This window comes from Aphelocoma coerulescens, chromosome 2, assembly GCF_041296385.1.
Source record: "Aphelocoma coerulescens isolate FSJ_1873_10779 chromosome 2, UR_Acoe_1.0, whole genome shotgun sequence".
In the NCBI taxonomy this organism is placed as follows: domain Eukaryota; kingdom Metazoa; phylum Chordata; class Aves; order Passeriformes; family Corvidae; genus Aphelocoma; species Aphelocoma coerulescens.
This window is the reverse complement of record NC_091015.1, coordinates 100,485,489-100,512,711: the sequence shown is the minus strand read 5'-3', so window position 1 is coordinate 100,512,711 and position 27,223 is coordinate 100,485,489. Positions and strand designations below refer to the sequence as shown.

The 27,223-nt window shown below is 37.6% G+C and overlaps 1 protein-coding gene across 4 annotated transcripts in view; it reads left to right on the top strand.

The window, feature by feature from the left end:
- Positions 1 to 27,223, top strand: part of PTPN3 (protein tyrosine phosphatase non-receptor type 3) — a 164,750-nt gene that overhangs the window by 49,611 nt on the left and 87,916 nt on the right. For 3 of the 4 annotated variants that reach the window (XM_069004158.1, XM_069004157.1, XM_069004159.1), the window contains exon 2: positions 18,773 to 18,927. The exons of the other annotated variant lie outside the window; for it this stretch is intronic. In XM_069004158.1, coding sequence (XP_068860259.1) covers positions 18,773 to 18,927 — 155 coding nt within the window. The remainder of the gene's footprint in view (positions 1 to 18,772; positions 18,928 to 27,223) is intronic. 4 annotated transcript variants of the gene reach the window in all.

The window sequence follows — 27,223 nt, the reverse complement described above, 5'->3', positions numbered from 1 at the left end:
TGCAGAAACTCTGAAGAAAGTGTTCCTGTAGGTGTCATCTCGGTTGTGTGGATGGTCACAGCACTGCAGGAGTCCTGCGTGTATCAGTGGTCCTCGGCACCTGGAGCTGTGAAATGGCCTCTCTTTGTTAGAGATGGCTCACAGCACTCCTTAAAGCATGGTTGCTTTGCTTTTCTGGCAGTGTGGAGAAAAACTGGCTTTACAACCATCTGCATGTTATAAGGCAAAGTTGAACTTTTAACTTGGGTAATAAAAAAAGCCTGTTTTACTGGATTGATTAGATGGTAACTTCAAGGCAATCAGCAAATGTGCCTCTTGCCAGCAGATAAGGTCAGACAGCATGAGGAGCCTGGCTTTATTAATGTCCTTCTTTTCCATCTGTTGAGATCCCTTTTGGCAGTTGATGTGTGACAAGTAAATGAGGTGCAAATTTCTGTGTCTTCATACTTTTAACTTTGATGTGCTGTCAGCTGACCTCAAGCAACATTGGGTCAAATAAACACTCAGCTCCTGAGTTTTGCTGTTTAAAAAGCGTGGTGGTTGTCCATCCCTGCACCAGTAATGTCCAGTTCTATTGGTTAGTTTCAACACGTTTTATAGGTATAATGTGTTAAAGACATCAAGCTGCGAACTATATAAAGAGGTTACTGCCTGCCCTAGGGCTGAGGCTTCTGTGTGAGGCTCTGCAGATGTTTGTATTGCTCTGCCCACATGGCAGAGAGTGAGCCTGACTTATGTTCAGTCACTACCTCGATGGTGCTCTCTACATCCTCTGTCTGACAGCTGGGCAAGACTGGCAGTATGGAGGAATGTGTGGGACTCACAAAGGCTTGGGATCTGGGAGAAGAGGGGAAGGGCTCACGCTTGGAGAATTGGCAGCTTGGAATCCTAAGAGATGACAGTAGTAGTAGGTGCATGTTCAGAGGCATCCTGTGTGACTCTAGGACAGTGGATGGTGCCAGAGTTACTCACCAAAAGGGATCACCGATATATTACCAAGTTGTTATAGGACTTGACCAGTTACTCCTGTTATAAAGCTGTAGTTACTTGAAATAAATATTCTGCAGACATTAACTTCAAATATTATGCTTTTATTTGCAGGAAGCTTATGTTGTTTACTGTTTTTTTTCATTTTGTTCGTGGTTTTTGTTTTTTAATTAGATGCCTGGATAATAGGGGAAAAAATAATATTTACTTTGAGAATTATTAAACTCTCTGAATAGGTTATGTAGAGAAGTATTAAAGTCTTCCTTGCTGCCAGTATTCAAGGTTTGACCTGATAGGACCTTGGAAAATCTATTTTAAAGCCCTACTATCAAGAACAGTTAGACCAGATGATCTCCAGAGGTCCTTTTCAACCTAGATTTTTTCTATGATTCTGTGATCTATTTCATATATAGCCATGTTTTTCTAAAATATTGGTGATAGTGTAATGAAAATTACATTAATCTTGTTAAAATAAAATATATCTTTCCTGTTGAAAATAAATGTGAGAAATCAGTCCACCAATGTAATACTGTTGCCAGTACACAATGATAGCCTTATTAAAAGTTTACATTGTTCTATATTAGAGAAATAGCTATAATGCTAGAACTCAGTTATTTTTACTTTTATGAGAGCAGAAAGAGCTTTTTGCATCCTATAAGGATTTTGCTTGATGCACACCATGCTGTTTGAGTAGTGTTTAAAAACCTAGTTTCAAACCTCATCAGGAAGCATTTGACTATTAGTAGCAAATACTTTTCTCCCTTTATTATTGGTTATATGCAAATGATGAATACCTTTATGAAGATTTTATAGCTGACTACATGTTGTGTATGCATATGGATATGTATGAACATAACATGTATATTGATATGTTTGTTGCAGAACAAATTGAGCATGTTAAGCTTATTAACGGTGGAGCTGTATTTGTTTCACAACACTTTGAAGTAGGCATATCCTGTTTGTAGTTGGTTTCTGGGTATTTTTGTTGGTGGGTTTTAGTTTTTTTAAAATTTGTCTGTCTGTTTTCCAAAATGGCCAGCTGTAGTTGTTGGCCTTCCTGGTGTAAGTGTTTTCGGTTTTGTCCCAGCAGTTCATTGTAGAAATTGTTACAAAGTCAATGTAATCTATTGAAATTCCCTGTATGACATTTCAAATTAAGCCTTTCAAATTTTGCCAAGGTAATTCTGCTGTCTGCTGGTTCAGGAAATAACCCTGAGATCCATGGTGATGTCTGTGTGTATACTATATGAAATCTGTACAGTGCTGCAGAAGACCTAAAAATTTAGACCTGGCTTTCAGAATGGAAATTAAGTATCTCTTACTGGAGATAACAAAATCCTGTAAGCTACTTCATGGGAAAGTATGCTTAAATATTCAAAACCTTTTATGTTAACTTGTGACTGATTTGCAAGTAAAATTAGGTGTAGGGACTACTTGATTTAATACTGATTTGGCTTGAGTTTATCTAGCAACTCTTAGATACTGTTTCCAGTGCTTAACTTTGCAATAGAAACGGTATTATATATATGGATATACTTTACAAGCCTGTTTTATAATGACTCCTCAGGTTCTTTTAATTTGTTTTTTTCTTTTTCATTAAGCTAATAAAAGCATTTGAAGCAGGGAGAAAAAACAGTTACAAGGTCAGCATTTCTCTAAATAAAAACTTTGTGGTTTTTTACCTAGTGTTTCTAATGAGTAATTATTTTCTTTGTTGCTTGTTTAAATTATTTGATATCTTTATTTTCTTTGCATTTAGATCAACCCTACCTTTTTTTTTTTTTTTTTTTTTTTTTTTTTTTCTGGCACCTTACCACTTTAGGACCTGCTCTTGAAGTCAGGAGCAAGGTGCTTGCACTGTGCTTGCCTTTGAGAAGAGATGTTTGATGTAGAAGTTTCTTATTCTTCCATGACTCCTTAGCATAATTGCAGCCATCACAGACCGCGTTCAAACATATAGCGCTGCTCCAGGCACTGGCGTGCTGTCACCTTTCTCTGGATAGCTAGATTTATAATTAACTACTGTTTGCACAATTACAGATATTATAATTTAGGTGACAGCTCCCCTTAACAGGGCAGGGAAGGAAGGGGAGAAAAGACCTTCAAGTGGATTAGCGCTAGAATAGAGGAGCTGGTGGTTTTGAATGCCTGCTAGCAGCAACGAGCGCACTTCTCGAGGCAGGCAGAGCGCAGGCTGCCCCTGGGCTGTGTTCCGGGCGAGAGGGCGGTGAGCCCGCTGTGTTGGCTCAGCTCAAAGGTGTTCTGGAAACACCCCCATCTCCAGGCGGGGTTTGGGAGCCTCCTGCCCGGCCCTGGTTAATGAGTAGCTTGGACCTCCGTGTTCCTAGAGCGAGGCGGTCTGACGGTGTCGCCGTAGCAGAGTGGGCAGGGTGTGCTGGGCTGGGGGCCCTGCAGCCACGCTTTTGGGGGTGGCAGTGGGCCCAGCACAGCCAGGCTTCTCTTCCAAGCTGTTTTCCTCTTTTGGAGGTTTGCATGGCTGAAAACCGGAGGAAAGTAACCATCTGAAATCTGTATTTTTGAACTTTTTCATCCTTTTCGTACTGCATTTGTAATGAGAGTTGTATTTTGATACTGAAGTTCTGAAGTTGCGTCACACTTGGTAGTAGCTGGACTTCTAAATTTAGGAAAAAAATGCTACAGCGTCATAAGGATTTAATTTTACTTCGACTACATTGATATTCTGCTATTTTTGCGTTCCAAATGTTTGATTAATTGATCAAAACAGTTTTGGGTTTTTTTCTGGAGCAAATTACAGTATGATTCCTCTGGTTCAACCTACATGAGTAAGAATGCACATTTCTTTCTTACAAGCTTAGTACACTACAGTACTAGTTTAATTTTGTGCATCTTTGACAATGTTGCCAGTTTTTACCCTCACAGTTTAATATTGGTCATTGAACAAAAAGGTCTTGGAGATAAGAAGGTCGCAGTCAGTTAAACTGTTGTATGCTGAAAGCTTGGGGTAGAAGAAAGTAATTAGTATGGCCTGTGATGATAGTTGTAATATTACCACCAGAAAGAGTTGTCATATTTGTTCTTCTGAGGTTTTCATTTCCCTCTCCTGGAGATATTGATAAGGGGGAGCTGAGGGGTTGGTCTTGCAGCATTAAAAATGAATGATGGCAAAATATTTTATACTGTGACAGATCAAACCATCTGTAAAACAAGAATTAAGACCTGCATTAAGTGTAATAGTGCATGTCCAGCACAGAAGTTAATGTGTGTATGTGGTCACTGTTAACTGTCCATACACAAAGAATTTGAGTCATGTTGGAGGAAAAGGTGACAAATTCAGTAGTAAGAGAATGCCAGATAGTTGAATGAGATGCATCTGACTCCTCACCCAACTGTGCAGATAACATTGTTTGAGATTGGCTGAGACCAAAAAGAGGTGCTGTCAAGGAAACACTTCAGACTCTGCATGAAATTGTACTAGCTAGCATTAATGAAGGGAAACCCAAAAAAGATACTGAAACTTCAAAGGGCATATAAAAAACCAAGCAACCATGATCCCCCAAAAAATCCCAAAACAAAAAAAAAAAAATGCCCCAAACACCATCTTTTATTTCACAATAATCAGTGATTTAACCCCTCTCCTTTTCTTTTTTCTTTTAATGGTAGTAGTAGGAATTTGTAGAAATCCTAAATACGTTTTTTTCTTTTTTGCCTGGCACTGATCTAGTTCTTCAGGTGCAAACTTCATTCATTGTTTTAAAGATGCCAGGTAATTCTCCTCTACTGTCTCATCTAATTTCTCCTTCAGTCTCTACATGGTTGTCATACCCATTACCATTTGCTTTGTTCCATCCCATTATGTTTTTATGTCTGGTCTTCTGCTTATTCTACTTGATACCCCCTATATTCTTCAGAGCCTGTGCTAGTTCCTGATTCAATTAGTCTTATCAGTTCTGATTTATTTTTACATTTGAACATCATCTGATATATAATATATAATGCTTTTAAAATTTATGGAAAGGGGAGATCTTTCTTCATGAATGCAATAAGAAATAAACCAAGAGGCATTCCCTTTTTGATTTTTCCTCAAGGTCTTGAAGTGCTTCCCAGCCAGAGCTTTGCTATGAAGTTCTCCTAGACCTCCCTTCCAAACATGCTTCTGTGATTCACTTTGGCTGCTTTGTGTTTGCTGGCTCAGGGTAGGCAGCCAGCTTGTCATTGCATTCAATCTCCAGCAAAACTGTCTTACCAGTTATTCTTTCTAGTCTTGCAAATTGCCTTTACTTTGAAAGAATTTCTGTTCTTGTCACATTGCTTCAAGAGGGGGACTCTACACTGCTGCATGAATTTAACCTGGTTGAAGGTTACATACCTTGCAAGTTTTGGCTAGATTTAGCAGTTAATTTGCAGTGCATGCTGAAGCTGAATCCCCACCCCATTTTTGCAAGGGACAAACTTGCTTAGGTGAAATTCTAGGTTTTATTAATAGTAGGAAAGTGTATGTGGTGTAGGTCGGAATTTGTACTTTGATTCCAAAGATTGGTTGGCAGTTGAGAGCATTCAGCATGTGTAAATATTGATGTCACATTCAGAAAGCTCTTGTGGGCAAGCAGACCACTTACTTGGTCATGTCAAGGTACATTTTGCACTAGGAAAGCAAATAAGATTAAATAAGCTAAGATGAGTATTTTTATTTAGGTGTAATTTAGGGTAGGCAATCTGGAATAGGGGTCATTACCTTTGTTACTGATTACAGCGTAAGCTTAAATATTAGAGATCTATGTAAAGGTTTAGCTAATAGCTTTCAAAATCAAGTTGTTAATCTATTTTATTCAATTGCTAAGGTAAAATAAGCTTGATGACATCAAAGAATCCATTCCAAATTAATTTCTCCTTTAAAGCTCTCATGATGATCAGTTATTTCCAGCAAAAAAGGCTGTTTTGTCATTGATTTGCTGTACTGTTTACTTTTGGTCAACTGATGAGTCTTAGGCAAAACTAGAAATATAGTACTGTGTTTTCAAGTAGTCCTTGTTTTGGTGCTTTTCCTTTAAAATGCATTTCTGGTATATTGCAGGGTTATGAAAGAAACACGAAGGCAAGAAAGCATTAGTAGTTGTGGACTTCTGTTTTTCATTCCAGCTGTTCTGTTGTCACAGCTCTAACCAGATGAGATGCTGCAGTTAACTCCTTCTACCTCTCCCAGCCCTTCCACATTAGGTTTTGAGGAATTTGCTTGTTGCAGGGCATTGCCCATTACCTCTGCCTTGCAAAAGTGCTGAGCCGTGAGGAGACTGGGAGAGATACTGGATCTCAGCACTGTAAGCAGAGCTCTCCATTTTTGCTCCTGTTTCAGTATAAACCAGCAGTGCTGGCCTAGTGCCTGCATTCCTCTGTAATCGGTTGCCACAGCATGCTAAGATTGCTTTGTGGGAAGTAGATAAATATTCTACCTGCCGGCCAGGAATACAAAAACTGAAATAGAAAGGCTTGGGGAATGTCAGATCTAGTTGGCAAAATTTGGTGTGTGTGTTTGAAAATGCTTGGCATTGTCTTGTGCATTGAATGATTTGAAGCTTAAAAACCAAACTAGCCTCTGAGTAAAAGACTCCGAAAAATAGCAGCAGTTGATACATAGGGGCGCATTCTCAAAAATGAGATGGTTCAATTCTGTAAATTATGTGATCTTGGCTGTACATGGGAGCTTTAATATCCTTGTAAATACAAGGTTGAAGAGACATGCATTACTTCAGATGCAACAGGAGGCTTTGTTATCAATGCCCATTTGTTGGATCACTGTGTTAAAAATTAACAAAAACTACCTAAGTGGGCTTAAATTATTTGTATAAGTGCTATATGTCAGTAGAAGAGTTGGAGAAGAAAAAACAAAACACCAAAAAAGCTATAACAACCGCCCCACCTTCCCCAATAAACCCAAAGAAGTACTTCACTCAAGAGCAAGCAGTTCTCTACCAGACTCCTTTACAAAATCTCACTCTAACCCATTCCATTTTACTCCCCCAAATTCCAGCTGTGGTTTGCATGACTCTTGCTCACTCTACTTTGGTGGCCTTGTGGCAGAAGTTTTAGCAGGTATTTGTCTAAAGCTGGCCCAGTATGCTCACCCACCCTATGATGGTGGAGAGGTGCTCTGCCTTCTCTGGTCCAGGGAGGTGTTGGGTTGCCAGGGACACCGCAGTCCAGCCAGCCTGCAGCCTTTGGCTGAGCTTGGCACCAAAGCAGCATTGAATCCTGACTGCGAGGTTGCTTTGTGGCTCTTTGGGGGCTTAAGTTAATTAATGTGTTGAAAGGAAGAAAATGACCAAAAGATAGCTTCCACTGGGTTTGAAGTGGAGGGAAGATGCAGGAGCATCTATTTTAGGTGAATGCTTTTTGGTGTGCTCTGCTTCTGGTGAGGTGTGCCATGGTCACAGGGTGCATGTTAATCTTGTGGGGTGGTGAAAAAATTGCTTAACAGGGATGTAAAGATGTAAATGTTTAGATTTTGCTGGTCTGAAACATACACTGTTTAAATACAGATGGAAAACCAGAAAGCACAAATTGTTTGCAAGCTAAGACTTGTTCTGTAGTATGTTTACTCTATTTTTTTCTGCACTGTGTGTAGGAATTACTTTCTTTTAAAGTGAGGACATCCGAGCACGTGCAAGCATTGGAAAAATGACTAGCTAGTTTGGGTGGCAGTGTACCTTTTTTTTTGTTTGACTATTGTCTTTGTGCAGGAGGAGAAGGACTTGTGCAAAAGCTACAGAAATGCAGTCAGGTCTACTGCAGGTCCTGGAGAACAGTTTGATCTTATTGATAACAAGTTCTTGTGACACTAGATGTTTTGAAGTCTGTGGAACAAACTGAAAAGGGAAGAAAGAGATGTGCGTTGGTAAAATACAAATTGGTCTGTTAGTCATAAATGGGGGAGGAAGATGAGATGAAGATAGGAAAGAATGGCAGAAAACTGTTCATCTGTGGCCAGTGTTTACAAAGTGCAGATGTTCCCAGACTGGCATTTCACAGTGTGTATTTGCTTTTTCTTCTTGACTTACAGATCATCATATGATGGGTTGGATTGGGAGGGACTTTAAAGATCACCTAGTTCTAGACCACCTACCATGAGCAGGAATACCTTCTAGACCAGATTGCTCAAAGCTTCTTCCTGCCTGGCCTTGAACACTTCCAGGGATGGGACATCCACAACTTGTCTGGGCAACCCTCACCATCCTCAGAGTGAAGATTTTGTGCCCAATATCTAATCTAAATTTCTCTTTTAGTTTAAAGTCATTACCCCTTTTCCTATCACTACACATCCATGTAAAAAGTTATAAATTTTCTGGAGGTGTTCTTCTCCCTTAGTCCCCTCACACGGTAAGTAAACTTCTTACATGAACATCTTCAGTTTTGTTGTTCTGGATATGTAACAACAAGAAGTTATGATCAAAGTATCAGGAGGTGTTTTAATTTTATCATGTTGTTTAGGTTTTGATTCTGAGGTGCAAGGCTTTTGCAGTACATTTTCAAATTCTTTCCTGAAGGTCATGAGGTAGAACTTTGTGTGATTCCTTCAACACAACAAGTTTCGTGGGACTTGAGAATCTCCTGAACTTTGGTAATTTTGGACAGTCCTGGAGGATAAATTGAATAATAGAGTTGTAGTCTCTGAAAGAAATACTTTTTTCTGTCTGTAGAGCTTGAAGTTCCCTTCATAACATAACTTTCAATTTCCAGGTTGCTATTGTGTCCTTCCTTTTTCTTTTAAAGGAAGAATTGCTGTGATTTGGTCATTTTACCATTTTATCTTTTTCAAGAGTATTCTGTGGTTAACTGCAGATTGCCAATTTTGTGTTCCAAATCCCTTTGGGGACTTTTTGAAGCCATAGGTTTTATAACAGAAATCTTCTGTTATGCTTAAGGGAATATATTTCAAAGGCTTGTGGCAGAATGTGGATTATAAAATAGATGAAACAGGAATGTATAGAAAACAATTCTGTGAAGTTTTAAGCTTTAAGGTCTAAAAGAAATACCTGGGTTCAGAAAGATAATTCATAGTAAATGAAGAGTCTTTTGTTCATTAACACAATTTACAAGACAGGCTTTCTTCTGAGATCTGGAATGTTTCTTGCAAAAAGTATGGACTGGGTTTTTTTGTTGCCAGTGATGGGACTTTTTCTTCCCAAGTTTGAATGGTACACAGTCCTCTGTTGTGTTGAGAAGCAGATTGGGTATTGTGCACAGTGGAAAACACCAAGTAATAGTGGCAGGTCTTGATCTGCTACTCAGCTGTGTCCACGCACAAAGGAAACTTCAGACATCTGCAATTTCAGGCTATTTCTCAAGTTTAGTAACAATCCAGCACTGAATGTTGTGTGGAATTTCTGTTTTCTTTAAAAGTGGAGTTAGCTTTCTGTGGCATTAGTACTCATTAATACTCTCACAGCCAGGATTAAGGTGTTTTCTCTCCTACTTTCCCCTTTGGCAACAAATGGCAGTCACCACTGCCAGCAGCATCTTTCTGAGCTGACAGATTTAAGGGCCCTTCAGTCCTTTTGTAGAAGAACAAGTTCTTAAGTGTATCCACAATCTGGTTACCTACCCCCTGCTTTTTCAAGGTTTTGAAAAGTATGCTTTGGCAATTATTTCCGTCATGATCCATGTTCAATTTGGGGAGGAGGAAAGCGACCATTTCACAAAATGTCAATAGTGACAACATCAGAAATAGAATGTGAACATTTAGATTCACAGTCTTGCGTTCAGTCTATACTCTGTTCTGTCTACAATCTGCTGCTTTCCTGCTCTTTAAAAAACAGCTTAAATTTCTTTTGCTTTGAAGAAAGAGGATGACATTTGAGGTACAATGACATCAGTCCTGTTGAAAAGACTGAAATCTTTGATAACTGTAGCTTTGATGTGCAAAATGTACTCCGTTAATTGGAGGCAAAAATTATAAAAAGATCTCTTTTATTTGTCTGGTTAATTTATACATGAAAAAATTGCTTTAGACATGTATTTGAGATATGAGGAAAGGCTTGTTTTGGAAAGCTGGTGTTTGGCTGTTTTTTTTTTTTTTAACACACCTGTACTCATAAGAGGCATTACCTGCAATTTGTGGGTTGTTTTTTTTTTTGTTTGTTTTGTTGTTTTTTGTTTTGTTTTGGTTTTTTTTGTTTTTTTGTTTTTTTTAATAGGCCGTCATCATTGGCAAATGGAATGTTTCAATGTATATCAGTAGTCATAGGTGGAGGACAACAGTTCAAAGTTACTATTGGAGAAGAGCATGTCTCACATAGGGAACATTATATGGGCACTTGATGCTCTTCTGACATTCTCAGCAACGTTCTCAAAAGTGAAATTTATATGTGTTTTTTTTATGTTACCCTACAGGAGGTAGAGATTAATATTAACCTGCAAGCATACTGGATAGTGTGTGATTTGTGTGAATAATCCCTGTTTTACTTTAAGGTGTTTTTTGTGTTTTAAAAACCAGTAAAAGTAGCACAGGTAGTTTCTAGACTGTTTGATTAGTATCATACTATGGATATAGTAAAAAAGTGGAATTACGCTCTAAAAGTGCGGTTTGGAAATATGTTTTAATCCTTAGAGCTTAGGTTATTTTTCTACGTCTCTTCCTGAATCTGTCATGCAGGTGATTAAAATTCTGCTTAAATATCACAACTTTACTTGGCAGGAAAATTGACATGATGGTTCTTGTTTCATGTTATGTGTCATACAAAAGTTTCAGGACACAGAGTTTATTGCCTGCTATTTAGAATATGAGGTTTTTTTTGTATTTCAGTTTTCATATGGTGATTAATTGGAGAACTGAGGTTTCAGAATATTTTAGTTGCTTGGCTTTGTAAATTTTAGTGGTGAATGCTTACCTACTTGGTTTTGAAAATTTGAAGGCATAAATTATTCATTCTATGTAAACTAATATATTTATTGGAAATCTTGGTAGCTGGGCACTACGGTGCTCAGCTTTCACTTTGACTCAGCATTCATGTTCTTCCACTCTTGTGTGTCAGTGTTGATAGTGTAAGACTCTACCAAGGTGAGGAAGGTGAACTTTGGCTTTCATTCTGCAGTTATTTTGAATTCATGCAACATTGTTAGTTACCTCTTGAAGGCATTATTTGGAAAACAAAGTAGTGATAGCCCTTGCATTTTTCAGTGAGATGGCTTTCTTTTGTGCTGTGGTCTGCTTAAAGCTGAGGCAGGCAATAGAGGAAGCCATAGAGTTCCTGAGTGCTTTGATTGGCATAGTGCAGGAAGTGCAGCAGGTGCTGTTTACTGCCCCCAACACTGGCTGAAAGTGTTATTTTATACATGTTTTTTAAAAATAAACATTATAAAGATGTGTGACGTGAGCAATAAAAACTGCAAAAAAGTGAAAGCATTAAAAGTGTGTCTTGTTCTCATCTGTATTTCATAGTGTAGGGAGCAGATCTCTGCAGATGCTTTTTCTTCCCACTATTTTTTTTCTGCTCTCACTCATTCTGCATGCAGTAGATACTATCTCTGTACTTGTGCTAATCCTGTGTCTCAGGTCTAGCAATAATGCTTCATGGTCTTTGAAATGACACATTAGATCCTATAATGCCTTACCTGCATGATTTTATTCTATGTATGTAAAAAAAGATTTGTGAAGTTGGCATGACCAGATTTATACCCTTGAAGTTTGAGGAGTTATTCGTACAATCTTGTTTGATCCTTTGCAAATATGACCAAAATATTTACCTCAGAAGTTGGAATAAAGGATGTTAAGAACACAACTTCTGAACAACACTGAAATTGATGGTCACTATTGTTTTTCCACCAATAAGCTCTTCTAGAATTTAGTTACCTTTAGGTTATCTGATTTCAAGATTAAGTTTTCAGATAACCACTCCATGCTACTGAACACGTTGCTGAAAGGCTGGGATAATTCTTCTGACCGCCAGTCCCCCATGTAAAGGCTATTACTATGTAAAGACTATGATTGTATTTGTCAAATAATCTCTGTTAACCTGTAATAGCAGCCTGTTCTGCTGCTTCAGTCTTAACAGCAAGAACTGTTGGGATGCCTAAAGCTGTGCATGTTTTAAGACTCTTCAGGTAAAAATCTTTTTGGTAAATCTTTGCAGGTAAAGCAAACCTTTGTCAAAAAGGGAGGGGAGAGAGGAAGAAGGTTCTCCAAAAAGTTGAAATGGAATCTTTGTCTCTAAAACTTGTCTTGGAATGAATATATATGTAATATATATATACAGAAAAAGCATTTGATGTGACTATTCCCCTTTTTAAGGATAATTCATTCACTTAGTGTTTTTACTCTGTCACTGTAAGATGATCCCCAACAGAAATGGTGTTCCCAATCCAGTGGCATGAGTGTATGTAGATCCAGGCAGCAGAACTGGAATAAGAATGGGAGGCTTACTGTGGTGCATGGTTTATCTGCACCAAGTACTGCAGCTGCTCACACTGCTTGCATTACCTTCAGTATTATATTGGTTTATTGGGATCTCAGTGACATGTCAGTCAGGATACACTATAATGCTAGAACTAAAAGGCATATTTCCTCTCCCATCCATCTCTTCCAGTTTGTCTTTGACATTCATGCATGAACTTGCTGAATCCAGAATTTAAAATTGCTGGATTTCCCATGAAAACACTTTGCAAAATGGATTTACCAGGGTTGTGTTAAAATGAAAAGCTGAATGAAGTGCAGGAAGGGCTCCATTTTAGGTACTAATTAAACATCTAACATCTTGTAGTGGTGTGGAGATTTTTAAAAATTTATTCAACTGCATATATTGGGTTCTCTTCTAAGAGGCAATGACTACTGTAGATAGGTAGGAACCTGATTTCTAGACATAGGAACAAATCTACTTTATTTACTTTTTGGCTTTTAAAAGTGAAATAAGAAGCTAGATTCTAATTTTGTGGAGATTAGAGGAGGAAAGAGTATTCACAATTACTTGTGGTCTGGTTTTTGTTTTTAGAACAAGCCCTTTTCCCTTGTAACGACCTTCATTGAAACTAAAATGCTTTGAAGTACATTCTAAATAAACAAATAGAGGTGTCATAGTATATATGGTCTACCCTGAAGGCTTATTTGTGGGTGAACTCCAGTATTAAGGGCTATTAAATGAAGAAGAGGTATCATTATATTTTACTGCGGAAGGATGTTTTTTCTTTGCTCTGTTCTGTACTAGTTCTGGTAAATATTGAGCTGGCAATACATGTTATACCTGTTTAAGGTATAACTTCAAAATGCCTGGTTTTTTGCTTATATGGACTGATTTTCTGTGAAGAATCTCTGCCTATAGGCTCTATTTTTCTGGAAAACTTAAGATGATAACAAGAATGATTTAAGCCTTATTAGTGCAATTTTTGATAACATTCTTAGAATGCTTTGGTAGACCTATTGGTTACCTATATGATAGATAAATAATTTTGCTGTGCTTGAAAATATCACAGGTGTCAGCCACTGGAAGCAAATATAAGAAAGCCAGATCTTTAATTTTATTGATGTTGATTTTAACCTTGGTGTGAAGAGTCTCAATTATAACGATATTGCTGCCTTTCTTAAAGAGCAGTGGTTTGAAAACTTGCTGCTACTGCTTTGGAAGTTGTGTATCTACACACATGCACCAACTTTCAACATTGATATTAACCTTTATTTTTGTTCTAAGTAAGGCTATGCAGCCTGGTAATTTGTATTGTGGTCAATACCTCTTGGGATTTTCCTGTGAAATAGAAGAACTGAATTTCTTATTAATAGGGAGGCATCTAGTTTCTCATTGGGAATGTAGAAAAGATGAAGTATTGCCTCTGCAGACGGTGAAAGCAGAAGCTGGTTTTCATAGATAGTGAGTTAAACCTAATTCTTCTATTTGGAAAATCTGGCTTAATAATTTAGTCATCGTCAAGATGCACTGATGATAGATGAAGCTTTGAGATGTGTGAATAATTCTTAACTACATGGGCTAATGCATGCTAAAGAGCATTTGTATCAGTTGTCTTAGGGATATACATTGTTACAAAGACACCTTTAATTTGTTCTACCTCTTGCTATTCCCATTTAATTTATTTTGTATCTTTTAAGTAAAGGGACAGATTACCAGAAAATGTAACTGTTGTTTAAAGGACGTACAAGACTCGGGCATATCTTTAATGCTACAGTTTTCCCCTTCCTTGTCACGGATGATCACTCAGACAATGAAAGTGGGTTAAAAGCACTATCCTTTCATAAATTGCATTCCCACAGATTTTGTAATATGTATGATTTTTTAGACGCCAATGTTTTCAGTCAAGACTATAATAAACAGAGAAAACTTAGTGCAGTAGTCTCTTCCTAGAAAAAATATGAGTGCAACCACTTACAGGAGTAAATTATCCCCATTTACCCAATGAAATGAAGGTAATAAATGGTTTATTTAAAAAAAAACCCCAGAAATCCAACAAAACTATTCACAGTTATACAGAGTATGAATATGTGTAGAAGATCCTTGAATGTATACTCAGCAAATCTGCCCTTGATTTTATTCCTTGGTAAAAAAGAAATTGATGGTAGTTATACTGATAATGGAGTCTTAAGTTTTTCTAACAACATTTTCCAAGCAAGTTGGAAAGAAATCAAATGCTAGTATGGAAAAAAATATTTTTAAAAGTCAGTCTTCAATACGAAAGATGAGGAAAACATGTTATTTTTGTTCTGCTTGACTGCAGCATTACTGTAGGAGAAGGCATGCATAACCAAACTTGTCCAGAAATGTGTTTAATGTACTTGGAAAACATTAACTTCTTTCTGTAGCTGTATTTGTATTTTTTTCTCCTGTAAGCCTATTGCATTATTTCATTATGGGATAGAATTCCACATGTTTGTTTTATACTTTGTAATTGTGAAAATAACTGTGTTTTGGGGTGGTTTTGTTTGTTTGTTTAATTAAAATATAGCTCCCAACTTCCTGGATTTGACATGTGTATTTTAGGGAAAGGGGAAAAAGTATTTAAGTATTGACTTGTTGATAATGTTCAAAATTGTCTTACAGGTTTTTTTTCTTTGAATTCATTTGTGAATCAGCCTCCTTCCTGAGGCTACAAACAGGAACTGAGATTTGCATGTAATGGCTGGTTCTGGTTGCTCAGGGCTGGAGGTGATTGCTGAGGCTTAAGAGCTGGCTTCTGGTCTTGTTGGGGATCTCAGTGGCCCCTCCGCCTTCCCCAAAAGCAGCTGCCCTTGCAGGTTCCTTCATGTGCTTCTACATATTGCACTGGGGTCCACTGGGATTCCAGCAATCTGGCCCTATTTAAAATACAGCTTTAAGCACATGGATGAAAAGTCATGGAGTAGATGCCAACAATTCGCTGCTCACCTGCCTCCTGTTCTCCTTCCCTTGCTCTTTAGGCTAGGGAGTCACAAAGTTGTTTCCTTGCAGACTTGCTGAGCATGCGGCACGCTGAGGTGGGACATGAAAAGTGGTGTGGGCAGGTTCCTGCGGTGTGACACCTGTAACACTGCTCCCTCAGGAGCTCACTTCTGCACAGTGGTGCTCAAGGCCATGGAGGTGGGAAGTAGAAGGTGTGGCTTTCTCTGCTGGGGACTCCAGCTGGTGACAGTTTCCTAAGGCTTGATTAGGCCCCTTGAGCTCCGGTTGACTGATGGCTGCGTTGTCCAAACACTCAGCCATTTGTCCCTGTCTTGGCACAGTTCCTGTGGTCAACTGGCTTTGTCAAGGACAGCCCCAGCTGGGGCTCTTTGCACGCCATAAACATAAACCATGAACTCTGCGTTGCTGCTGTGATTTTACATAAAACTGTAAAAAGAAAGGAATTGCAGGTTTTCATTTGTGAACCCAATGCAAATTGGTCTCACTAGCAGGTTTGAATTTCTCATGATGAATTTCCAACTTACTGCTTCACCTGGGGCATTGGGCATATAACCCAGCATCAAGCAGATCACCTGAAGTTGTTAAACCAAATGTAACTGTGAAAATCAAGCACAAGACTATAAATTTCAAACTAAGCACCTCTTATTTTTTAATGAACTGCAGTATGTATGTGTTACTGTTAGTACTTGGATAGCTTAGGACGTCTAGGAGACAGGCTGGGCTTCCTACAGAGGGACCGTGGTTTGAAATGAACCTGTAATTTCTTGTGCAACTATGCACAGTCACTTAAATAAAAATCATCAATTGGTTTCCTCAGGTTTATTTTCTTGCAGTTGTAAGAGTTTTCTTTTTTGGTTGGTGATATTTTCTTGTTGTTTTTCTGGATAGCAAGCATGTATATGTATATGAATGTTATTGATGCTATTGTATTGGCTTCTGCATTTGAAGTTTGAAGAAGTAGCAAGATCTAGCTAAACTGTAAAAAATAATTTCCTTGAAAAAATAGTAATGCTCTTCTGGAGAGTGGTTAGGGTTAAGCATCAAAACATCTGAAGGGTCTCGAAGTGTAGCTTAACTTGCAGCATGTTTTGCACTAAGGCTTCAGGGGCTGTGCACTATTTTCTTCCTTTCTCTGAGTAGATCAGGAGCAGAGTGCTGGAGACTCCTGTGATTGTTGCTCGCTGCTGAAGCCTGACAAAGTTTGAAGATAATTAGGGCACAGAGAAAGGGAATGGTGGAAGTGTAAGAGAGGTTGGGGATTATAAGCAAAAGGGTCAAATACCCTTTTTTCCCCAGGAGTGGAGAAGTCTGTGTGCTGGGAGCGTTAGGTGTCACAATGCAGACTGAGCCCTGAAGGCCAGGCTGATGAAGCTTTGAATCTGGCTGCCAAAAACATTCTCATCTGGTGTCTGGCCCACAGTGAAGGATAACCTTCCTCTTACCCATCAGTGGACAAGTGGGTAGAGAGCTATTTCTGTGAGTGAGAAGGGGTTTTTTGCCAGCTGATGTGGACAGTGGAGAAAAGACTTTGTAGTATAATTCATGCAGTTACTTGACTTTTTGCTGAAAGGTGAACACAGTGCTGAATAAGTAGTTTAAAACTTAGCTGCTAGAAAATTAGAGAATGTGAGATTGAAGGCTTCCTCTACAGTCCTAGTTTGTCATCACCTTTTTGTATACTCTTGATAATTGGATAATTGTATGTTTTATTTAATAGCAACCATTCCTGAATTAGCCTATTTTCTGGATATAAAAAAAATTAAAATTAACATACTGTGATTAACTGCAAACTGTATATCAAGAAAAATTGCAAAGCAGTATGAGTGTTTGCTGGTTTATAGGGAAATATTGTTCATAATTCTCCTAAAGATTACATCTTCCTTTTTATCTCCTTCTTTAAAAACAAAACAAAAGAAAAGAGCCAGAGAAAACAAACAGCTAAAACCTCCAAACCACACCTTTTCCTAGGAAAAAAAATGCATGCTGGCTGAGAAACAAGTCTTGACAGCTTACAGTTTTGATTTTAGAAAATATACAATGGTGAACTATCAATTGGCGGACAAAAAAACCTATGAGAGTATTGTTGGAAGTGTTGAATGCTTATGTGTGTCTGACTTCTGAGCTGTCTATGAGAAGGCAATTGTTTTAGCTGCTTCTGAGTATAGATTACACATAGATGAGTGAAGATGGATCACTGCGCTGCTTTGTTGTCTTTGCAACCCCAAAAACCCCACTTTATATGATTCTACATGTCATGGCTCTTCATGCTTTTCATGTTACCCTTTTGAAGAGATGTGTGGTAGCTGCAATGCTTCAGTATTTTAAGTGGGATTTTTTTTTTCTAAATTCAATTTCTGTAGCTGAGGAAAAGAAAAGCCAGTCTGTGTTTTAAGGCAGATACACAAAAAAGGGGAGATGCAAATTAGTACTCATATAGGCCCTATCTAGCTTGGCCAGCAGTCTATGTGACACTCATATTATGCAAGTCCCTTTGTAGCTGTCCCCTTATAAGTGAGGTATGGTTTGGTAATTGCTATGGTAATTAACCTGGAAAACTATCCTCTGCTTCGATTGCCAACTGGCTTTAAACGCTGTGATGTTAATTGGTAAACTGATCCAGTGAAGAGAGGCTTGAAATGTTTACAGGCTTGTCTGAATTTAATTCACCTCTTATTTCAATGAATGGCTTTTTCTGTTTGATGGGATGTTCTTTTGTTTGTTTTAATTTGTAAACACTGGTTTTGAGAGTTTTGGTTTTCATGAAGATTTTTTTTTTAAAAGAAAAAAGCCCAAACAACAAAATAACTTTTTTCTTGTGGCATGTTCTTCTTTGATATGAATTTCTGGCTTCATGAATTTATGTATGCTAGACTGTAAAATATTGACATGTTTTAAGATTCTGCTTGCCTTACATATGGTGTTTGTGTATATATTCCTGAAACAATGTGTTACTTCATAGAACCCGATTTGCATTAACTCAAGACTGTTCTGTCAGTTGAGAGCAAACAGAATTATTGTAGTGAAACTTGTATTGTAAATGCAAAAATGTGTAGGAAATGTAAAAGGGGGTAAGGGGTTTCCTAGTTACAGATGATAAAAAACTGTCTTGACATTGCCTTCCTACTTTATAGTAGGTGTTTGAGTTTTTTACTGATTTAAACTAAGGCAGTGACTCATGCCTAACCAAGGTATACATTGCAGGGATTACCTGTGATTCTCTTGATAATGTTCACATTTAGAACATGGGAGCCCCCTCTATAGGTATGCATTTATGTTCTGGTTTAAAACAAGCTAATTTTGCAACTTATTCTTTTCCATAAGAAGCATTTGTTAACTTGGGGTGTAATGAGGTCTTCATGATGTTGTAGGTTACTCTGAAAAGCAAAGGTAGATAATTATAAGAACTGTCATTAAACATAATTTTTGTTTTATAGGTTATTCAGCAATAGTTATGAACTCCCGTTTACGAGCCTTAGGTGGGAGGATAAATAACATACGAGCATCAGAGCTACCAAAAGAGAAAACCCGATCAGAAATAATCTGTAACGTCCACTTTTTGGATGGCTCAGTACAAAGCTTCAAAGTCAACGTAAGTTCAGAAAACCACTTTCTTTTTAAATACATAGAAATTTGTTTGAAAGCTGCAGATGAAATATGCCACCCTGAGGTATTTGGTATTTCCAAAGGAGGTTGAAGATGTAACTTTGCCATAACAAATTGCAGAATTACTGATTATGAAGTGAGTTTATAATGTGCTATTTTAATTTATTTTCAAGCCAACCAACTTCAATGTCATAAAATCATGGCATGCAGATTGTATCTGGAAAAAGGTCTTCTATATGATATACAAACCACGAAGAAACTGATCTGGTGATCATTATCAACTATGAATAACTAATTTATATGTAAAGGGAACTCTCGAATTGGGGTGTGCTCCCCCTTCAAAGGTAAAAAGGTCGCCTCCTGAAAGGAGGAGGCCTTACAGATTCTTGTAGTGATGTCAGTACATATTTTCTGAAATGCAAAGATGATGTAAACAGTGAAGACATTGTGGCTCAGTAGGACTATTCTGTTCAGTCTTTTGTACTTCAATAGAGTCTGTTTATTTGGGTGTGGGCAGGGAACGGAGATTAATGGAGGTTTGTACTCTGTATTTTTATTCTGTAAGGTTTATAACCTTTGGTACTGATTAAAATATCACTTTATTTTTTAATGGAAACAAAGGAAATGGCTTCATTTCTCAATCAACTTTCAATAGAATTATCTGACCATGAAGAAAAACTGTGGATAAATTTAAGTAGAATTGTGTGTATTTCTTTATATGATACTTATTTTATCCAATTTACCTTATTTGAGAGGAAGCATTTTGCTGAGGAAGCAAAATGTTTACATATGTTTATGTTTCTTAGAGTACACGGTGCTTTCCAACAGGACATTCAGAACTGCACCCGAAAGTTGTATTATCCCAAGTCTTATTACAGTTCTCTTTGCAGACTGATTTTTTTTTAACTTTGTCTGTTGGATATTAATTGAAATATAAATTATTTGATAGTATAGAAAGGTTATTTTCACTGTAGTAGATACAGCATTAGTCTCATTTTAGTATGTATTTTGCATGCTATGTATTCATATATGTGTGTAATATTGGGGAGTGGGGTAGAAGGACAGAAAGAGAAGGAGCAACATGTTAGTATACAATTTCCATTGTTTGTCTCCAGCATGCCCTAGGAATTGCCTTGTCTGTCAGTGAGCTGGCATAATTGCAACACATCACCCTGCTTCACACAAGGATCTGTGTAAAATGAGGAATTAAAAATGTTTTTAAATCCATGCATAGTAGTATATTTGTTCTTTGTAAACAGATGGTTACACAGCTTTACATTTAGTGCTTGCCCTGAAGTCCTGCACTGTACAAGTGAAATTTGCTTTAGGCAGTGAGGGCAATACGGGTACCATTGAGAAGGAACTATGTAGACCTTAAAGCAGCCTTTTGGTACCTAAAAGAAAGCTGTAGAGTGACTTTGTACAAAGGCATGTAGTGATAGAGCAAGAGTGGAATAGCTTCCAACTGAGAGAGGGTAGATTTAGGTTAGATATTAGGAAGAAATTCTTTGCTGTGAGGGTGGTGAGGCACTGGAATGGGTTGCCCAGAGAAGTTGTGGATGTCCCATCCTTGAAAGTGTTCAAGAACAGGTTGGATGGGGTTTTGAGCAACCTAGGGTGTCATGTAAGGTGTCCCTGTCCATGGCAGGGAAGTTGGAACTGGATGATCTTTAAGGTTTCTTCCAACCTAAACCATTGTATGATTTTTTAAAATTCTGAACCCAACTGATTTCTCTCCCTACCTTCAGCAATACCCCTAGGGTATCACTGCTGGTTACCTCCTTCATCCAGGAATTCTAAGGGCCTCCTTTACTGCAGCTGTGATGCTGAACGGCATAGGAGTGATGTAGGACTCATTATTGCTCTAGTTAAAACAAGCAGGGAGTGTGGCTACCCCGCTGTATTATGGACTACAAAAAGGAAGAGGTTTCGCAGAAGATTTATGTTCTTCGAGTACTGAGCTGTCATACTGGTAATGAGGGAGGCTGCACTTTTCAGTGAGGATGGCCTTTCCTGATTATTTAACCTTGATATCAGCCTAAGAATAGGCTTTGCCACACTCTGGTAGTGTCATAAGGTCCATTTTTCAAAAGGGTTTGAAGCCAGCTGCCGAAAATTTGTGTCCAAGTTCTGCTTACATTAGCAGAAAAATTCAGCTTTGTGAAGTTTTTGCCTGACTCTATGTGTGTGTGTGTGTTTATTTTAATTGCCAACATAATTCAGTTTCATGTCTTTGAGCAAAGAATAACTTGGGTCCTTGATCAGTCTGGGAATCAGCTGGCCATGTACTGAAGGACACTAAGTTTTGCTCTGAACAGATTTTCCCCACTGGTGAAGTCTTTCTGTGCTGCTTTAGAGAAACTGTTTCTGGTATCAAGATATTTTTCTCCACATTTAATTCATTTCTGGATGACAGGTTAATTGACAATTCCATATTTTAAATAAATTAAATATGCATATCACAGGGCATGATTATTCAGAAGACAAATTAGCAGAAATGTATTAAATGATGTAGTACTGCATTATTAAAATGAAGGTGCTTTCTGAAGTGACTAGACATAGATACAAGATACGTGGATAAAAAGACCTACTATGTCTTGTGGATATTGTAAATATGTTTTCTAGTTTTTTTACTTTCTCAGCTTTTACAATTATTGCTGAAATATGTTGAATTTTTCTCCTCTGTTGGAGTTCGGGAATGGGAACTGAACAGGATCACCTCTTCTAAGCATAAAGTGTAGTGTTTTCTTTTGAACATTTCTCTTCAGGATTATCAGTGGAAAATTAAGGTTGGAAATTTTTAAGGGTTGTTTGTGATCTAGTGGTACCTGGTTCTGATCTGTGAAGGCTCAAAGTTTGGATAGATGTTCTGGTTTGAGCTAACATTAGGCTAATATTCACATATGCATAAGTAGGCTTTATGTTCATTGACAGGATTATGTTTTTCAACGACAAATACTGGAAAGTAAAAGTGGAAAAGCAGAATGCTTGCAGCTTGGCCTTTGTCCACTTAATAGCATAAGTGGAATTGGAGAGTTCTCTCATTCTAATGACAATGGACTGAAAACAACTGAGCATTGCTTTGTCATGGAGCAGCTCTCTGAACACAGAATTCTTACTGTAAAAGGAGTTCTTTCTTTCAAAGCCATAAGGAGATTATGTAGAAAAAAAACATTAAAGAAAAGAAACATTGTGGGTGAGAAGAAACTTAAGATAAATTTACTATAAGTTTAAACAAATAGATATTCCTATGTTGTTATTTCTTTTATCTTGTTGACAATGCAAATGTGTTCAAGACTACGAAATATGGGGTGGATTTAAATTTAATAGAAAGATAATAGATTAAATAGTCTAAACTTACAACACTGGGAACAACATATATTTTGGAATTTTGAACTAGTACTGACATCTTTAAAATGATGGTAGAACATTCATGGTATCTCAAAATACTGCATCTTTAAGAGAACAGGAAGAATAGAGATAAAACTTTCTTTTCATTCCCTAGAAACAGGATCTTTGTAGAACCCACAGAGCTGATTTTCATCAAATTTTGTTAACAAACTGCATGGCACTTTTGTAGTTATACTTATCTGTTTCTTTCTTCTTTATCATTCTGATGAATGCTACTTCAGATGGTACTTTGTTTTCCCAGTGGTTCTGTCTGTAGCAGGGTGAATAAAACCCAAGTATCCTAGAAATGGAAAAAGGAAGAAGGAAGGTAGATTTTGCATATGGATATAACCAGAGGAACTTTCTATCTATTGAGAAACCTGAAGACAGCTACGTAATTTCCGTTTTGAAAATTTGTTCTTATTAGTCACTTATCCCAAAGAATATTGGTATCCCAACCAGCTGTAAATAAAGACTTAATTGCAAGAGAGCAGTGCCATTTTTCTCCTGGATTTGTTGCTTTGTCAGAGTAACAAAGTGATTGGCTTTTTTGTTCATTGTTTTTATTTAAAGGTGTTCATACTACAGTTCCAGTGAACCTGAATTTTGTATTCGTGATATCACAAAGAGTTCATCAGTATAACTTATGTGTGCTGGTTTTAGGTCATCATTATCAAGAAAGTTCACATGGGAGTACAGACACATTCCACTACACTGCTTACAGTCCAAAGGGAAATGTATGTTAACTATGCAAGGCTGAAGTGGCCTTTCTTGTTCCACCATTATGTGTTTCAGTACTTAGATGGAACATGTCCAAAGTCCAGGAAAAGAATAGAAGGTGCATGGAAGACGAGAATTGGAAATGTTCTTTCAAAACTACATTTGAGACAAAGACTTGACTGCATTTAGTACTGAATGTTGCACTCGAGTTTAATTATATCCAGGCTTTCGTGAAGCTCCCAGTAAAACTTCAGGTGTTTCAGTTTTGTGATAAGGTTAACTCACCTCTGTCTCTGATGTCACCTCTGTCTTGTTCTAAGGCTATAATGCATAGGCTTTTCACCTGGGGAAAATGTTTGCTGTCATTCTGATACATACAGAATTTGTTCACATACCATGCTTGAGTGTGTTTAATAGGTATTTATTATATTATTATATTACATAGTGCAATAATGAAAATTTTTCTGTAACTTTTGATATAAACATGCAGGAATTTTCTGGGTTTTCTCTACTTTGACCCATTTACCAGGAATGACCACTTGGGAAGGATGTCATTCCAGTAAACTGACTTTGGAGAAGGGATAAAACTGACAGGGTCAGATCACTTCTGAATTGCACTGTCTATCTAAGTTAATGTTTTTGTCTTATTACCTGTGATTTCTGCTTTTAGGCTAGTTGGCTTTTTGTAATAGGGTTTCCTTCTAGAAATAAGATGATGAGGCTGTAATAATTCAAAAAGTTGCATGAATTGAGGCTCAAATTATAAGGAATGTTTTTTCCTTCCCTCCCACCTCAGTTAAGTTTCTTCTTCCAGTGTTTGAGAAGGAATATGATTGTTAAAATGAACACCTACAATTACTATCAGTATATTTAAAATAATGCACAGAGTTACAAGTCTTAAAAGTTCTTTTTGATTGTGAGTGTGAGTTTTATAATTTTAAACCACTCATAGAAAAATGCAATACGCAGAATTTTTGTATCTCTGTCACCAGATTTTCCTAATCAGTACTGTTTGATAGTACAAGACAGTTTAATGCTGCTCTGTGTCCCTGCATGTTGAAAGAACTGCCGTATGAAGTTTCAGGCTGGCAGCAAATATTTAGTTTTGTATTGAGACAGGTCAGTATACTCAACTGGAAAGCAGTAAGACAGTATGAAATTTGATGATGCCTTTGAGGACACTGAGAAAATGATCTGCCCTGCAGCAGGCTTGTTAGTCTTAGCCCTTTGTGAGGCATGACTTCATAATAAATGCTGAAGGAAAGAATTAACAGAGGGGAGATTTTTCCAACGTTAGAACTGAAATGATTAACCTTATATACATGTGTGTTTTAAATAATTTTGTGAGGCAGAGGAAATGCAATGGGTTAAACCTCTGTCCTTGGATAAATATTTTGTATGACCTTTATACAGGAAATATGCGCTAAAGTGTATGGAATCTAGAAGCGTTACGGGATGGACAGGGAGTTGGCTGAGGAGGTGGCAGTAGATCTTGGTGAAAATAAATAGTTAAATAGTGCAAGGAGATAAAGAGAATTCTTGTCTGTCAGATTTCATTAACCTATTGCTCTTGAAACTTTTTCAAAAAATCAAAAATATCAGGTTTGAGGCCTTATTAACAATAAAAAGATACAGGAATATGAGGTAGCTGGTTATCTTGAATAAGGAGTAATTGCAGTGAGGGAAATCAGTAGTGTAAACTAACAGCTTTTATGAGATGAGGTAATGTTTTTATAAGCTCAATTTTCAGTTGCAAACAACAGTTTGCAGACTGAGCTGCTCATGTGTTACTGTTCTGAAAAAGGTGAGTGCTTTCATGCACCAGGCAAGAATCTTCAGCCAGTGTCAAGGAAGTATTAACAATGTTAGTCTTGGCATTGAGGCAACCCTCCAGGGAATGTCACATGTGGATCCTGGCCACTTGCAGACAAAAGAGGAAAGTTCCAGTCAGGCAGGCATAGAAAGTACAACTAGGATGCTCTGCAGAAGACCGGAAAGAGGAAAGAGCCTGTTCTGTTTATTCTAGATGAACAAAATCTTCCAAGATCAAATAAGAGCATCAGGTGGGTAAATAAATTCCAGGAAGAAAAAAGGACAGAGTTAGCAGAAGAGCTAATTAGCTGTGTGTAAAATTACTGCAGAAATTAAAAGAAAGTGGTAGCACTGTGTTCAAGCTCATGCATCTTTTAGGACCAAAGGACACAAGCTGTTTGGTTGCAAATTAGTGTTACAGGCTAAATTAGGAAAGGTCCTCAAACAGCACATGAGGGGCAGTTGGTATTGTGTCTGAAGTGAGACTGAATTTGCAAAAGCTTAGGTGGTGCTTAACTGGGAGGTTATCATCACCAGAAAGTGGGGGCAAAGCTTCTGCAGAGGACAGGGAGATATGTCCTCTTAAATTGTCACTCTGTACCACTTACCTTGTAGAAGATAACAAACTGAAGAACTTTACTTGCATATTTACCTCTTTAGTCCAAGGAACTAACAATTTTACCTTAAGTTTATGCAGTTCCTAGGGCACTGAGTCTTGATTATCCCAGATTCTAGGCAGTATTTGACATTAAAAAATAATGAAGGGCTATTTTCTCTTCACAATTGTTTAACTTACTAAAAATTGAATTTGACTAATTTAAATCCCCTAAATGTTGTGGGAACTTGTTGTGGCATGGGTAGAATGTAATAGGTGTTAATTATTTGACTGCTTTAAGTATTAATTCTTGCCCTATCCAACATAAGGTGTAATTGATTTGAAGACAGATTTAAATGGAGGTGAATAGTGTGTGGTTATGAGGTGGTTGATGCAAAGCTTTTAACAGTTCAGAATAAGGATTGGTAGATGTCATGAAGGTGAAATAAATGGAAAGTTTTTTTCAGGGTGGAAACACTCAAACTTTTTGAAAATATTTCTTTTCAGTAAAAACTTTGAAATTCTTAAGGTTATCTTAAGAGCTTGTGTTATTATAGAAGTGCAGACTAGTAAGGAATATCCATAATTTTTTAAATTTCATTGTAGAAAAGTAAGAGCTTGATTAGGCATGTCTTAAGTACTTGCCCTAATGTTTGATAGGGTTAAGGAGAACTTGATTCGAGCATCCAGTATAGCTGAGCAGTGTTCGTGTTGTTTTGCCCTCCTCCTATGGCACAGGGGTGCAAAAATAGGATGTGTTGTAAAGCACCTGACACATTGTAATATCTGAATATGCTGTGGCTATGAATTGTGTTGGAATTGATGTCAAAATTCAGAAGCAGTGGTGTGACATGCTTAGTCTGCCTCACTTTACACCTAGGTCTCCAAACTGTTAATGTACAAAGTAAATTGAAGATTGTACAGTGTGAGCTGTGTGGTCATTTTTAGGCATATAGACTGAAAAAGAATTCAAGTGTTTCTTGAAACAATGTCAAAGTTAAGGAAATAAACGTTTCCTTGAAAAACAACAAAACCCCTTATAACTTGGAATTTTAACAAGAAGACTTGAACAATTTAAAATAACATTTTTACTTAGCTTAGATTTCTGGAGTGGGTGCTTGATCTAGGCACTGGGAAAAAACCTGCTTTTAATATCAGAGGGCAAGGACTGGAACCACTTAAAAGTAGTGCTGGAAATTATTTTTTTCTAGGAAACGTTGAGAGGCAGAAGAGAAGTAAATAGATGTGTAGATGGATGAGGCTAGTGCTGGCTGAACAGCTGGGTTTAGGGTTGGGAGACCCATGGGAACATTGCAAAGAGAGAACTGTGACTGCTGAGCAAGAATGTCATAGGGAGCTTGCTTGTCCTTACAGGGAAGCAGTGAGAAGGCTTAGCAATTCATATATGCTAGGGGAGAGGGAGGAATGCAATTGTGAAGGGGTGGGGAGAGGCAAGATGAAGGCATCTGGATTGGGATGAAAGACTGGAAGCATGGAAACTGAGAAAGGAATTAGGAGATAATGCTGTTGTGAAGAAGTGTTGAAATTCAAACCAAAAATTAGCAGAAGAATTCACCCTCTGTGGTCTTGTCCTGCCCTATTTGTAATGAAACCTGATATTCCGGAACTCCTTTCATCAAAGTATCTGTCCCATTCCCTGTAATTACTGCTTTTGGTCACAATATAACTTTAGGAGCTCATTTAGGTGCTGTCAAAAGTGTGCACCATAGGTGTGCAATTAAGCCTTCTGAGTTGTGCAGGTGTC